We start from the raw sequence: 15844 nt of genomic DNA on the forward strand, positions 1-15844 counted from the left end.
CCAAAGAAGAGAGAAGATTATAGCAAATACTGCTGAGACTGACCAAATTTTAACATTTTGCCAATCATAGTTCCTCTTCTACTTTTTTTTTTTTTTTTTTGAGACAGAGTCTGGCTCTGTTGCCCAGGCTGGACCGCCATATTGGCTCACTGCAACCTCTTCCTCCCAGGTTTAGTCAGTTCTCTGCCTCAACCTCCCGAGTAGCTGGTATTAGAGGTCCCAACCACCACCCCCGGGTAATTTTTATATTTTTAGTAGAGACAGGGTTTCACCATCTTGGCCAGGCTGGTCTTGAACTCCTGACCTTGTCATCTATCTGCCTCGGCCTCCAAAAGTGCTGGGATTACAGGTGTGAGCCACTGTACCTGGCTTCTCTTCCAGTTTTTTTTAGAAGAAAGATACTGTAGTATTTTTTTTCTATACTTTAAGTTCTGGGGTACATTTGCATAGGTATACACGTGCCATGGTGGTTTGTTGCATCCATCCCCCCGTCATGTATATTAGAGATTTCTCCTAATGTTATCCCTCCCCAATCCCCCCACCCCCTGCTATCCCTCCCCTAGCTCCCTCACCCACTAACAGGCCTCGGTATGTGATGTTCGCCTCCCTCACACCATAGTATTTTAAAGGAAATTCTGGACATTGTATGTATCCCTCTGTAATTATGTTAGTGTGTATCACTAACAACTAAGTGCTTTTTATCTGTTTTTAAATATACTATTGTAGTCTCAATAAAGTTAATCATTTCTTATAGCTACTTTGTTTGTACTAGTATGCAAACAAGGTCCACACATTATATTTAGTTGGTATGTCTCTTAAGCCTTATGTAAGACTTATAAGATACTTACGTATAACAACATCTCCTCTTAACCTCACCCTTTTTATTCATGCCATGCATTTGTTGAATAAAACAAATTATGTGTTCTATAAAATCTCCTACATTCTGGATTTGACTTGTAGGATATTCATGGTTTTATCTTTTAACACGCTTCTTCTACTCTTTGTAATCTGGCAATTAGATCTAGAGGCTTCAGCAGATTTGGATTCATTTGTTTGATGAGATTACTTGGTGCTCTCTATTTATATTACATGAGGATGTGCATGATGTCTGTTGATTCCTCTTTTAGTAAATTTAAGATTGATCAGTAAGTTTAGATCCATTCGGTGTAGTTTTCCATCAGCCTATCACCCAATGATTTTAGCATCCAGTAATAATCATTATTGCCTATATCTACTATTTCATTAGGATTTACAAATAATAATTCTAAAAATTCCATCATCTGCACTTATTAGTTGAAAATCTTCTGTAGAGAAGAACTTCTCATCAGTTGTTTGGTTAATTAGAGATACAGCTCATACTGGAGAGACTGGATAAGTGCTTGTTTCTTTTCCTTTTAAAACAGAAACCAATTTTTAGAATAAAGAGTTGGTGCCTAGCAACTGTAACAGGGATCTAAAGTTTTTTTTTTTTTTTTTCAGTATCTTTATGAACTCATACATTTTTATATATTTAATTAAATTTCATTCATTGTAGTCATTTTCTTTTTGATGCTTAAATTGTCCCATTTTTTGGTCAGTACAAGCCTCTTCATGTTGGCTCCTGAGTTCTTTTAATATAATCCAAGTTTCTTTGCCTTCTGATACCAGTTACCCTAGGCTCATTTATTTATCTTATCCCATAACTGTAATCAGCCATTTCTCCCAAGAATCATGATTTCTTTGTGGGAAATAGTCTTTGGATGCCTCAGGCTGGAAACTTGAGTATTCATTGCTGTTACTTCTAAGTCTTTTCAGTGGACAAAGCTAGGAAGAAATACTTTTTGGAAAGAATATAATTATGAGTTCCTATTGATATTTACAATTCAAATTTGGGATTATAGGGTTTTAACTTCTTCACTTGTATGTCTTTTACTCTGAAAATGCTATTTTCTAATGATGCTGACATCATTGTATATTTTTTGCTATGTTCTACTTGTTCTATTTCATTGACGCTTTTCCTGTCTATATGTTTATGTTTATATAAAAATTGCAATACTAACATTGCTAACAATGGAAAGTTTTGCTATTTCTTTTTTTTTTTTTTTTTTTTTTTTGAGACAGAGTGTCACTCTTGTTACCCAGGCTGGAGTGCAATGGCGCAATCTCGGCTCACCGCAACCTCCGCCTCCTGGGTTCAGGCAATTCTCCTGCCTCAGCCTCCTGAGTAGCTGGGATTACAGGCACGCGCCACCATGCCCAGCTAATTTTTTGTATTTTTAGTAGAGACGGGGTTTCACCACGTTGACCAGGATGGTCTCGATCTCTCGACCTCGTGATCCACCCGCCTTGGCCTCCCAAAGTGCTGGGATTACAGGCTTGAGCCACCGCGCCTGGCCCAAGTTTTGCTATTTCTTTGTGATTCTTGTTGAGACCATTTTATTCTTAGCAGCTACTACATATTGATAACTTAGTTGCTAGATTTTTTTCTTGAGTCCTTTTTTAATGTTAATAAGAACCTTCTAAGATAGGACTTTGATTAAATGTGTGAGATTAGAGTAGTAGTTTAAAGTTAATTTCTAAAGTTTGAATTTTGATTTATGAGTTTATAAATCCTAATTAATAAGGGTTATCAAAATTGATTACAAATTACATCAAAGGCCTAATGCAATAACATTAAAAAGGTAAAGTAAACAGGTGAAGCATATTTGGTTTACATCTCCTTGACATTGGAGAAGAGTTTGAAACATTTCTTTTATCTTTTTATTATAACTTTAATAAACTACACAAATACAAGGAAAGACTAAGGGAACCAGAGTAAAAGTATAGATACCATGTCCTATTAAATTCTTCTTATCAAAAATACCTTTATTAAGTATTTTAAAACCTTTATTAAGTAAGTTTAAAAACTAAAATAAAATTTTAAGATCTGTTATTTATGGTATCTATTTAGTACATTCATTCCATTTCTGAATTAAAATCCTGTATTTTAGCTTTGTTCAGAAATTACGGACAAAGCTGGTGATTTTATTGCTCATTTAAGATAGCATACCTAAAAATATAAGAATTACTAGTGTACCTTTAGGCTATGTTGTTAATAACAGGATTCCTATACCATAATCACCAATGAATATGTTGAGAGTGATACTCAAATGAAATTAGTAGTTATTGAACTTATTTAGGAAATGTAACTCTTCCATGAAGTTTCCTAGTAATAACTATCCATATAGTGGGGGTTCAGTATATATTTAATAAATGAACAATTACCTATATTTTAAAATAATCCTATGAGGTAGGTTATTTTATTTCTTTTTTGGAGCTGAGCCTAAAGCCTAAGGCCTCAAAATAGGAAATGTTAAAGTCAGGATTTAAAATGTTTGTAAAGTCTTTCTGCTATGTACCTTTGCCTCATTTTCTATGAAGAATGTGTTGCTTCTCTGCTTTTGCCTTTTTTACTTGTTACGGTTCAAGAGCAGGAGTAACTTGTCTGACTTAAAATAGAAGATAGAGTGTAATCATGTCATAAACCTAGGATTGAAAAGTATTTTTACTATTATCCAGGTTTATTTTTACCTTTAATTTTGTGGATAGCAGTAATTAATATTTCAGAATAAAAACAAGTTTTAAAGTATATTATATTAACTTAATGCATTTTATTTAATGATAGTACAGCACCATCTTAATAGTATTAGGTTGGTGTACAACCTAAATATGAATTTATTTTGGTGGACCATCAGTCTGTTTTTAGGTAACATTAGGCATTTATACTATAAAAAAGGCAGTATATGCCTTGTCTTCTAGGAGCTTACTTACTAATTAAATCCATATTGATATTCTCAGCTTTATGGATCTGCTTTCACAGTTTTTTTTTTCATTATAAAGCAGATTCAGAACTAAATTGAAGTAGTTCCAGTTAATAGTTCTAATATCGAAGTGCTGTTTTTAATATATATTCATTCTAATATGATCTTAATATCCTATCCTCATTAAAAAAATTAACATATAGTTAAAAAAATAAGATTAAACATATACTTAAAAGAGTAAAAATTCCAACCTTTTATTAGTAGTATATTTTTTAGAAGTGTTTATAATTTTCAACTTGTCCCTATCTACTGTTGTTATTTATTATGGCTGATTTACTTATTTACTTACTTTTTGTAATTTTTTTTGATACTTGAGACTGTATGAACATCTAAGTAATTTGTAGATATATGTATTTTTACTTACCAATTATTTGTCTATGTTAGTAACTTCAAAATAATTGGGGGGCCGGGCGCGGTGGCTCAAGCCTGTAATCCCAGCACTTTGGGAGGTCGAGGTGGGTGGATCATGACGTCAAGAGATCGAGACCATCCTGGTCAACATGGTGAAACCCTGTCTCTCCTAAAAATACAAAACATTAGCTGGGCATGGTGGTGCGTGCCTGTAATCCCAGCTACTCAGGAGGTTGAGGCAGGAGAATAGCCTGAACCCAGGAGGCGGAGGTTGCGGTGAGCCGAGATTGCGCCATTGCACTCCAGCCTGGGTAACAAGAGCAAAACTCCATCTCAAAAAAAAAAAAAAAAAAAATTGATAATTTTAGCTTTAACAATTCTATTGATGTTTATATATCTTGTAAAAAATTTTAGTTTTGGTTGGGAGAAACCAAAACTATAAAATTTTATGGGAGAACATAAACATTTAAAAGCCATCATAGATAGGCCTAGCGAGAAATAGGACTGTGATCTAGCCAGATGGATAGCATAATTCTTGAACTTACTTGGTTGAAGAGTAGTACAGCGTGTAAGTCAGTGAAAGAAATTAGCATGTAGATATTTATTCTGATAATAAGGGGGTTTTGTTTGTTAGGATGCGGTTCATAATGATTCATAATGTGGTTCATAAACTGACATACAAATATGTTAGTTGAGGTAATGTACTTAGAGTTCAGGCCTTTCTTTTGAGGAACTTAAAAAAATTGTGTGTGTATGTGTGTGTGTGTATATATATATATATGTCACATATTCATGGGAGTAGAGAGAGAGTGAAGCCTTGAGGATGAATTTCATAAAAAGTTTTTCTTTTTTTAAATCTCTGACAGGCATATTAGTCCAGGAGAATATTAAAATCTTAAATTCTTTTCATGGCATAAAAATTGACATTTTGCATGACCTTCAGTGCAGTCCTTTAACTTTTTCTTGTCTCTTTTTCACGAGCAGGGGAATGAGTCAGCCAGATTTTCTATTAAAAATGGGCAATTTTATTAGGCACTAAGAAGATAATGAAATTATGTGTTGCAATCAGATATTAACAGTTCGTTGTCTTGCATTCCACAGCCAATTCTGGTTTTCTTCTTTTAAACAGGAAGTTGCTTTAAAGAATAAGCAAGAACTATATCCACTACCTCCTCCTCCCCAGTTCTACTCAAGCCTTATTGAAGAGATAGGAACTCTTGGTTGGGATAAGTATGTCTGTTTTAAAATATGTTTTAAATGCCTTTGTTTTATACGTTTTAACTTAATACATTTCTGGTTTTAGCAATTTATTTATACCTGATTTTAGTCAAAGTGTTTCATTGTAACTAGATCCTTATTTTTGCTATGAATTAAAAAGAGAGATATCATCATAAAAAAATTGCCTTACAAAGTAAAATGCTAAATGTAATTTGGAAAAAATGACATTTTTATGTACCCAGTAAGGTGTTACCGTAATAGGTATTTTCATTGAACATACAACATTTTGTTTTGATTTTCCATATATGAAGAGTAATGCTTAGAGACTGGAAAAATTGCAGTATTTCTGGAATAATTGTAGTTCTTTTTGGTTAATATACAATTTGGCGTGTCTAAACTTACATATATATATATATATATATATATATATGACATTATAAGTGCTTTTGTAATTTGAGTAGTAAATTTTAGCAACTAGGGTTTGGAAGAATCATCTAGCTTTTTTTGAAAAAAAGTGATTTCTTTGAAGAAACTAATGCATAAAGAAACTTCAGTAGACGTGTATGCAAGTTGTTAAAATTTAATCCATTATACTACCTGGAAAAAATGTGATGATTTTCTTGCTATTCAGTTTCTGAGTTTAGCTTCCTTCTGAGTATGGATACTTGAAACATTGCATTTATCATTAGGTATATTATAACCTTTCTACTTTGAGCTAAAGCAGCAGTAAAGATATGCCAATTTAGTTCTTATCATTTCTTAACTAGTATCAATAGTATTTTAGTATTCATTTATTATTTCCGTTTAGATTGCGCTATTGCTAAGATAAATCAAAGGCTGACATAGTTACAATGGGAAAGGAATGTGCAATTTTTTACCACTAAGTTTTTATGAATATGTTTTAAACATCTTACTCATCTGTTGTTTCTTAGCAATTTTTATGAGTTGGCCTTTTCATAATCAACCTAAAAAGAACTGGAAAGTCAAATCGCCATTTAAAAGAGAACAAGGAGCATATCTTAAGTGCAGAATATATGTCCTTTAATATATTTTATACCATTACTTGATAACTAAAGAAAAACTAGTCTTAAACATATTTTAGAGCTCCAACTTATTCCTATATAAATTTGTTTCTAGAGGTGATAAAAATGCACTGTGATTATTAGAGAAAGAAGCAGAATTATTTTCTTTGCCTTTGCCTTCTACTTCCCTTTATATTCCTTAAGAGACGTTTACTTAGAACAGTTTCTCTTCTTATCCATAGATTAATTTTTTGGTTTTGTTTTTAATTACTAAAATTTGACTGAGTGGGCCATACTTCTTTTGGTGCACCTATGAGCAGAGATAGGTTAGCCATTCCTCCAGTCATCACTTTAGGTAGACTTAATTTTTTATAAATACTTCTTTACCTTACTGCCTTCCTGGTTAGTAGTTAAAGTGTGTGTGATCTGTACTTAAGAGTCAAGTTATTTAAATACTGGTCTTGATAAAAATTCCAGCCTCAGATTTCAACTGTTAAAATCTTACTAAAATTATGATTGCATGTAATAATGTTTCACTGTAAATGGACTGCTTAATGTCTCTGTAATCTTTATTTTATGTTTTCTCAATTTTACTCATCGATCGTAGAACTGAACTGTTTTCTTTCGTTGTCTTGTGTAATTGCTCTTGAGGATGGCATTGACTTGGATTAAAGGATGTTGTATGAAATAGCCCTAAGAAATACAGTAGGGATATGTTTGGATGTCTTACATTTTATGATACAGTACTATCTTTATGAGATGCCATGAAAGAAGTTTTATCCTATTTCAGATGCCAGAAAAGTCATGCTTTGCCTGACTATCCAACCTATCACTTAATTAATAATGTAAACTATGTAATTGACCATGTTCTCTTTGACTTGGCCTCTAGGCAAGTTAGAGTCAAATTTTTGGCACACTGTTTAGAGCCATGCTAGATATAGTGAATATAGGATTTATATTTCTCTTTATTTATTTATTTTGAGACAGTCTTGCTTTGTTGCCCATGCTGGAGTCCAGTGGTGTCATCTTGGCTGACTGCAACCTCTGCCTCCCGGGTTCAGGGAATTCTCCTGTCTCAACCTCCTGAGTAGCTGGGATTACAGGCACATACCACCATACCTGGTTAATTTAGGATTTATATTTCTGTATGCTAATCTGATCCTGACTTTTGTTCTCCTGTTCAAGTCAAGGGCATATATTATCTATGTGACTCATCACTGTTGATCTTGATTACCTGATTGAGGTAGTATTTGTCAGGTTTCTGCATTGTAAAGCTACTGTTTTTGCCCTCTTCCCATACTGTACTCTTTGGAAGCCTCTCTGTATAGCCTATACTTAAGGAGTGGGTAGTTATGCTCACCTTCTTTAGGGCAGAGTATTTACACAGATTTGGAATTTTTTCTGCGCACATTTTGTTCTTCCTCATTTATTTATTTTTTTCAGTCATTTATTTGAAATACTGTGAACTCATGGGGTATTTGTTTTATACTTTGGGTTATAATCTAATACTATTTTATTTTCTTGCTCAGTTTGTTCTAGCTTTGGCCATTGAGAGCTCATTCAGTTGGCTCCTGTGTCCTTTTGACATGTCTCATAATTGTGGAGATATATAATTGTGGATATATATATATCTCTCTCTCCACAATTTATATATATATATATATATATATATATATAAAATATATATATATATATTTGAATATTTCCTTACTTTCTGGGACTGGAAGAAATTTTATATATTTCCTGCCCTTGTCCTAGAATCAGCCATTTTTCCAAGGAGTCCTAGTTGCTTTTATTTGTGAGTGCTATTAGAAACCAGGATGTGGGCCCTATGGGTATTTTTTGCTATTGGTGTGTTGTTGTTTCTGGTCCTTCTTAGTTGAAAACAGGAAAAAAATATGTCTTTACTAACTCGTGTGTACATACCTGTAAATTTTTTTTTTTATATAAACATTGGTATCTGTATTAAGGTAAACATGAGTTTATACTGATGTCTGCACTCCAGTTGCAGACCACATGTGGTTTTCTATCCGCTTGATATATCTGAAATTCCATTACCACATGTGGTTTTCTATCCCACTTGCTTGGCATATCTGAAATCTCATACTCCAACAGGGACGAACCCAGTTCCCATTATCCGTTATCCATTTACTTAATTGTCCCGTTGCAGTATACATGCAGAGCAGTATCTTAATTATTAACCTGTACCTCCCTGGGTAATAGTTTTATCAACTATACAATGCTTATTTTTACAGATTTTTTGTTTTGCCTTTAGTGTTACAGGTTCACTCCTTTTCACAGTTACTTAGGTTAGAACCATTTTCTCTACCCTCTTCAATGTACTTTTTTTCCCATATTTGTAATACAGATTGTTTTGTCACATTTTACATTTCATCCTGCATTTATTTTAAAAAATGATTTTAGGATATATAGTGATGCCACCTTTTTCTTTCCAGATGATGTTTTTGTGTCTTTTTAATTTTTCTTCATCAGTTTTGCAAGAGTCATATCAATTTTTTAAGTTTTCTCAAAGACTCAACTTTTAGCGTTGTTAATTTTCTCTATTTTTTGTCATTAATATCTGCTTATTAAGAATTTAATTCTTTAGATTTACTTCTTTTGTAATTTCCTGAGATAGATATATAGATCCTTGAATTTTTTTCAATTTATCTTACTTTATCATATATTAATTTAATGCTGTAAATTTATAAGCAATTTTAGGTAGATCCCATAGTTGATGTTATAGTCTTATTAGCAGTTAAAACTATTAATTTTCTTGTGATTTCTCTTAGCTTATTTTGTGTATCACTTAATTTTCAAACAACTGGAGATTTTTGGGTTATTGAGTTCCAGTTTTAACTCTCCTTTTGTCAGAAATCATGCTTTTAATTATCTTAATACTTTGAAGTTTACTGGGACTTGCTTTATGACTCGGCACCTTGTCTAAGTATGTGTTCTGTTTCCACTTAAAAAGCGTATGTAATCTCTTGCTAGGTACGATGCTTTACTTTATTCATTCCTCACATTTTAAAATTATATGTGTTAGATATCTTATATGTTCAATTATTTATTTATTTTTTGTTTGCTTGTCCTAAGAGCTCTGGAGAGAGCTCTGTTAAATTCTCCCAGTACGATTTTGAATTTTTGGAATTGTTTTTATTCTCAGAAATTTTGCTTTATGTCTACTTGCAGTCATGCTATTGGTTGCTTACAGATTTATAATTGGCTATATCTTCCTTGTTGTTTTCTCTTTTATTATTAGGGAATGTTTCTTTTCATGTCTAGTAATATTAGTATCTTAATGTTTATTTTGTTAAAACTACGCAAGCTAATTAGTTACATAATTTAAAAATTTCTGTTTACCATTTGCATCTTTTAAAACAGATTTTAATGCTTTGTTGAAATTCTTTATTTTTTTCTCTATTTTCTTTCATAGTTTTAAAATATTTTTCTTGCTAGCAGCCACCAGAAACTGGAAGAGGCAAGGAATGGATTCTCTCTTAGAGCCTCCAGAGGGAGCACATCTCTGTTGACACCTTGATTTTTGCCCAGTGAACTGACGTGGAACCCCTGGCCTCCAGAACTATGAGAGAATAAATTCCTTTTGTTTTAGCCAGGGGTGTGTGTGTGTGTGTGTGTGTGTGTGTGTGTGTGTGTATTTTTCTAAGTCTTATATTCTGGATTCCTTTTTGTTTTTATTTCTCTTTTTTTCAGTCATACAGAGTCTGCTATTCTTTATTATTCCCCTCCTCAGTCTCTGCTGCCAAGGATTAAATAATTATTTAAAATATTTAAAAAGCTGTAATAAAATAACATCAAAAGATGTGGGAAGACGGATCAGGGGCGGGTGGGGGGGTCAGGAATCATGAAGGAGGGTAGAGAAGAAAGCCTCTTCTCCCCACCCCCTTTACCCCCATGCTTGGACTCCAACCGGGGCAGTGGGGAGAACTACACCATATCTTTCTAGATACATCCCAGGTTTAGGTGAGGTCAGAGGTCAGGGTATGAAAGTGCTTTTGTGTGTGAGTTGGAAGGTGGGCAGTCTGAGTTCTGTTTTTACTTTTTTATGTGTGGTTTATTGTCACATGATCCTGTATCTTGGCATCCCTAATACTTTTTTAAAGCTAGAGGGGTTTTCTCTGTTTTTATAACTGTTTCAATATAAAATTGAAATATAAAACAAAAAATCTAAAATCTAAAATCTTGTCTCTGCTCAATAAGGCTATTCTTTCTTTCCAAAGGAACTGGTGAAAGGAGATAAATGAGGAAACTGGCTTAATTTGGAGGCATTCTAGTTAGTGTACCTTTTCTCATTGCCCCTGCTGGCTGTTCTTCAGCATTTGCTCTTGGCCATTCAGACTTCAGTGCTATGTAGTGCTATGTTAACTATTGGATATTATGCATAAAATAGTTTAGAGGCCCCAAATGGTATTATTTCCTTCTATATAGGGTTTAATTTTTCTCTTCCTGGGAAAATAGAATGGGAACAGATTGCCAAAAGGTCCAAGTGGGTTCCCGGTGGGTTTTAGTTTTCATAGGGGTCAGTCCACCTCTGATTGCTCCCCTCCTTCTCTAAAGCTATAACCCTTCAGAGCTTCCAAGCAAGAGCCAGGTATATTCATTGGGATTTCCCCCTTGGTAGATCCTAAACTCTAACCTTTGTGTCCCCGCAAGTCCTGTTTACCTCAGTTCGAGTCTGGGGTCCATTTTTGACAAAGCTCTATCTACTTTCTTTGTCTTCTTTTAGGAGCAGCCTTTCAAGGGTTCCCACAGAGATCCTGGAGTATTCACTGAGACTTTGTCTCACTGGTAGGCTCTGAATTCCAATTAATTTCTTCTTGTATTATGAGCTTTCTAAATATTCTTTGTTTTTTTGTTGCATTTCTGCTTGACTGTTGATCTTCTTATTCCCTACAGTTTAAGGATTTATTAGAAGTTTAGAGGGAATATTGGCAGAATGTTAGGCCAGGTTGTGGGCCTACCTTTCCCCAGATTCTGGCCTTTCAAGTCTGTTATTTTTCTCCTCTATCCTCAAGAGATTGCCAGACATGCTGCTTTTTTTGCCACTTAATAGCAGCTCTCTGTCAGGGTCCTTTGCCCAGATCCTCCTTCTCTTGCCCCGTGCCAGGATTGATAAATATATTGAGGAAAGTGGCTTCAGAATGTTGGCTTACTTCAGTTCTGTTCCCCCTTCTTTAGGACTTTGGTCCTTCAAGGCCTGGTCAGCTTAGCAGTTCTTTGATGCTTTCAATTTTTTTCCCCCTTGTCCTTTTATCCGCCTGCTTTAGTTGTTCACTGTAGAAGTGTTGGTCTTTGGCAAGCTATTCCATTTAGGCCAGAAATAGATGTTACATATAATTTTAAGTGTACTATGTTATGATATTGAGGACTAGTTGATACTTGTTTATGAGATCAGACTTTATTTTTAAGCCACTAGTCTTGAGTAGTATTTGGGATGGTTGGAGCCTTTTTAATAAAATTAAGCATAAAAATGGTGTGGAGAGATAGGAAAGACAAGCAAAAAGTTGAGATGCACTAGCAGCAGTGCCCACAGAGGTTATGATTAGTTTTGATGCTTTGATGTCATGGGCCTAGTCATTCTTTAGGTATAGATTGGTGGAATAAAGAAAAAATATTTTGACTTATTTTCATCTGCTTAAGGTTAAGATTTAGTTTTTAGAGCATAGTTGGGAATGTAAAAAGAATTCTGCAAGGACAGAGGAAATGTTCTAGTTTTATTTCTGTTGTACTGAGATAGTGAGTTTGATGTGGTCTACTTGAGTGGATCTGACATGGTTGAGAGAAGTCCAATAACAAGAATCAGTTGAAGCATTAAATATACGACGTAAGATTTTTGAATCACTCATTTTTTTACCCAGCTAATAATATTTATGAACTTCCTATAATGTAAGGCAGTATGGATACATAAGGCGACTTAAGATTCCTCATGGGCCAGGCATGGTGGCTCGTAGCTGTAATCCCAGTGGTTTGGGAGGCTGAGGTGGGGCAGATCACTTGAGCACAAGAGTTTGAGACCAACCTGGACAACATGATGAAACCTCATGTCTACGAAATACAAAAATAAACAAATAAATAAATCAGCCAGGCATGGTGGTGTGTGCCTGTAGCCCTAGCTACTTGGGAGGTTGAGGTGGGAGTATCACTTAAGTCTGGATGGGTCAAGGCTGTGAGATCACTCCACTGCATTCCAGTCTAGGTTATAGCAAGACCCTGTCAACAACAACAACAACAACAAAGATTCCTCATGGAACTTATATCTAGTGGAAGACTCAGAATTTAGGTAGATGATCATAGTAGTACTTAATTATAACTGTGATAGGAAGGGTAGAGTATAATTATAGGATTTTTGAGAGTCATTAGCAACAAAGTTATAAGAGAAATAGTGCAAGTATATGAAATATTTTATGGAATAAGTGTTTTGTGAGCTAAATAGAAAGTATTGTTTTTTTGCTTTGTATTATACCCATTGTTCTAATGTAGGAGAAAAGGGAGCAGATTTCTAACCTCGATAATAGATGAAAGCCAAAAATAAGGATATGAATATCTCTACCATATGTCATTTATCTCAATATTATTGTGTCTTCTTTTCACTAAGATTGTTACATATAGGAACTGCTTTTTGTGAACTTTCTGCTATGTGCCACTGACTGTGCTAGATGCTTCATGTATTTTTATTTAATTTCTCAGGACAAATTTTAAGATAAATATTTTTATTTCCAACTGCTTCTATAAAACAGGTGTATATAGACAATGCTGGGCACGTAACACTACTCAGACATTTTGTGTGAATGATGCTCCCTGTAGTTGTCCCATAGAGCAGCTCTGATATGGAGCCTTTAATAAATTTCCCCCAGCTATTTGGAGATAGTCACACATTGAAAGTGAAACTAATAAAAAGTATCTTATCACAAATAAAATTGACTATTTGCAAAATTAACATACTCTTAGAGAGTTTCAAAATCTGTTGTGTAGATTTGTGAAAGATTATCGTTTAATTATAACGAGTAGGGTGGATGAATGACTTTTTTCTCTCTCTCTCTTTTTTTCCTTTTTAAGACAAGGTTTAGCTGTATTGCCCAGACTAGTCTCACACTCCTGGGCTCAAATGATTCTTGTGCCTCAGCCTCCCAAAATGCTGGGATTAACAGGTGTGAGCTAGCATGCCCAGCCTAGGATGGGTAAATGACTTTCAATTTCGTTGCTGTTTTATGCTATTTAAAAATAAAGAATGTGTTAGCAGAAGAGAAGCAATGTGCATGGATTGTGAGAAGCCAAAGCAGATAATAATTTTATTAGTGTTAATCCATTACTGTCTGGAAGAGCGACAAAACCTATCAACTTTATTTTTATGATTTAACTCTTAAATTAGGTCTAGTACACTGATACTCTGATAAAACTGGGTTTCAGGACCTGCTGATCTAAAGCTGAGACCTGAACTGTACTGTCTGCATACTAGAATTGCTACTGTTTGAGGCCCCGGCTGAGGAGCTGGCTAAATTCTTAATTTAAAATACCTTTTGAAATGACACACACACAATGATTTGCATGACAGATTGATTTAAATGTATTTTCAGAATCTTAATGCTTTTTAGACTGTCAGTAAGTCTGTATTTTCCTTATACTGTAAATAATAATCTTGTAGATTTGTCAGTGTAATCATAAAATCTGATAAAGAAAAATTCTTTGTTAGATAGTGCTGACCTTGCTGTGTTTTTTAATTGTGTATTTGGTATCTCTAATCAATTCTGTAGGATTAGACATTATAAACATTTTAAGTTGGAAAAGAAAAATATTTAAAATAAGATGAAAGCTTTCCTTTCTTTCCTGCAGAAATTTGCATAAGTAACAAGGAGCCAAATGTTCATCCCCAAGACGATGGAGAAAATGTCTTCAGGGCACGCCAGAGGTCTTCATGGCATCCCACTCCCCATCATAGGCCCAGAGGCCTAGGAGGAAAAAGTGATTTCGTTGGCCTGGCCCAGGATCCCCAGAGCTGTGTGCAGCCTAGGGACTTGGTGCCCTGCATCCCAGCTGCTCCAGCAATGCCTGAAAGGTGCCAATGTAGAGCTGGGGCCATGGCTACAGATGGTACAAGTCTCAAGCCTTGGCAGCTTCCACATGATGTTGAGTCTGTGGGTGCATAGAAGTCCAGAATTGAGGTTTAGGAACCTCTCCCTAGATTTCATAAGATGTATGGCAATGCCTGGATGCCCAGGCAGAAGTTTGCTACAGGGCTAGGGCCCTCATCGAGAACCTCTGTTAGGGCAATGTGGAAGGGAAATTTGGGGTTGGAGCCCCCACACAGAGTCTCTACTGAGACACCACCTAGTGGAGCTATGAGAAGAGGGCCACCATCCTCCTGATCCCAGAGTGGTAGATCCGCTGACAGCTTGCACACTGTACCTGAAAAAGCCACAGGCACTCAACGCCAGCCAATGAAAGCAGCCAGGTGCAGGGGGTGCTATACCCTGTGAAATCCCAGGGATGGAGCTGCCCAAGACCATAGGAACCTACTTCTTGCATCTATATGACCTTGATGTGAGACAGAGTCAAAGGAGATCATTTTGGAGCTTTAAGATTTGACTGCCCTGCCGGATTTTGGACTTGGCATGGGGCCTGTAGCCCCTTTTTTGGCCACTTCCTCCTGTTTGGAATGGCTGTATTTACCCAGTGCCTGTACCCCATTGTACCTAGGAAGTAACTAACTTGCTTTTGATTTTACAGGTTCATTGGTGGAAGAGACTTGCTTTGTCTTAGATGAGACTTTGGACTGTGGACTTTTAAATTAATGAAATGAGTTAAGAGTTTGGGGAACTGTTGGGAAGGCATGACTGATTTTGAAATATGAGGATGTGAGATTTGGGAAGAGTCAGGGCAGAATGATATGGTTTGGCTGTGTGTTCCCACCCAAGTCTCATCTAATTGTATTCCCACAATTCTAATGTGTTGTGAGAAGGACCTGGTGGAAGATAATTTAATCATGGGAGGTTTTCCCCCAGACTGTTCTCATGGTAATGATTAAGTGTTGTGAAATCTGATGGTTTTATTAGGGGCTTCTGCTTTTTCATTTTCCTCATTCTCTCTTTGCTGCCATCCAAGTAAGATGGGACTTGCTGCTCTTTGCCTTCTGCTGTAATTGTGAGCTTTCCCAGCCATGTAGAATCGTGATATTTAATTAAAGCTCTTTCTTTTGTAAATTGCCCCATCTTGAGTATGTCTTAGCAGCAGCATGAAAACAGACTAATACACTTTATAAGATACATTGATTTTAATAATCTTATGTTCCTAGATAATTCAGAAGTTCAATGGTTCTAGTAGAAATGTGCTGATACTTTTGTCCTTTTTAGACAACATATTTATCATTTAGAGTGAGTACCATTCAACTAGTTAGAT

At 35.2% G+C, this 15844-nt stretch overlaps 1 protein-coding gene across 9 annotated transcripts in view; it reads left to right on the top strand.

Moving 5' to 3' along the window:
* The window catches only part of FANCL (FA complementation group L), an 80921-nt gene that overhangs the window by 16157 nt on the left and 48920 nt on the right, over positions 1-15844 (top strand). For 8 of the 9 annotated variants that reach the window (XM_074399791.1, XM_074399800.1, XM_074399796.1 and 5 more), the window contains one exon: positions 5320-5420. The exons of the other annotated variant lie outside the window; for it this stretch is intronic. In XM_074399791.1, coding sequence (XP_074255892.1) covers positions 5320-5420 — 101 coding nt within the window. The remainder of the gene's footprint in view (positions 1-5319; positions 5421-15844) is intronic. 9 annotated transcript variants of the gene reach the window in all.

The sequence above is a fragment of the Saimiri boliviensis genome, chromosome 1 (assembly GCF_048565385.1).
Source record: "Saimiri boliviensis isolate mSaiBol1 chromosome 1, mSaiBol1.pri, whole genome shotgun sequence".
Classification (NCBI taxonomy): Eukaryota; Metazoa; Chordata; class Mammalia; order Primates; family Cebidae; genus Saimiri; species Saimiri boliviensis.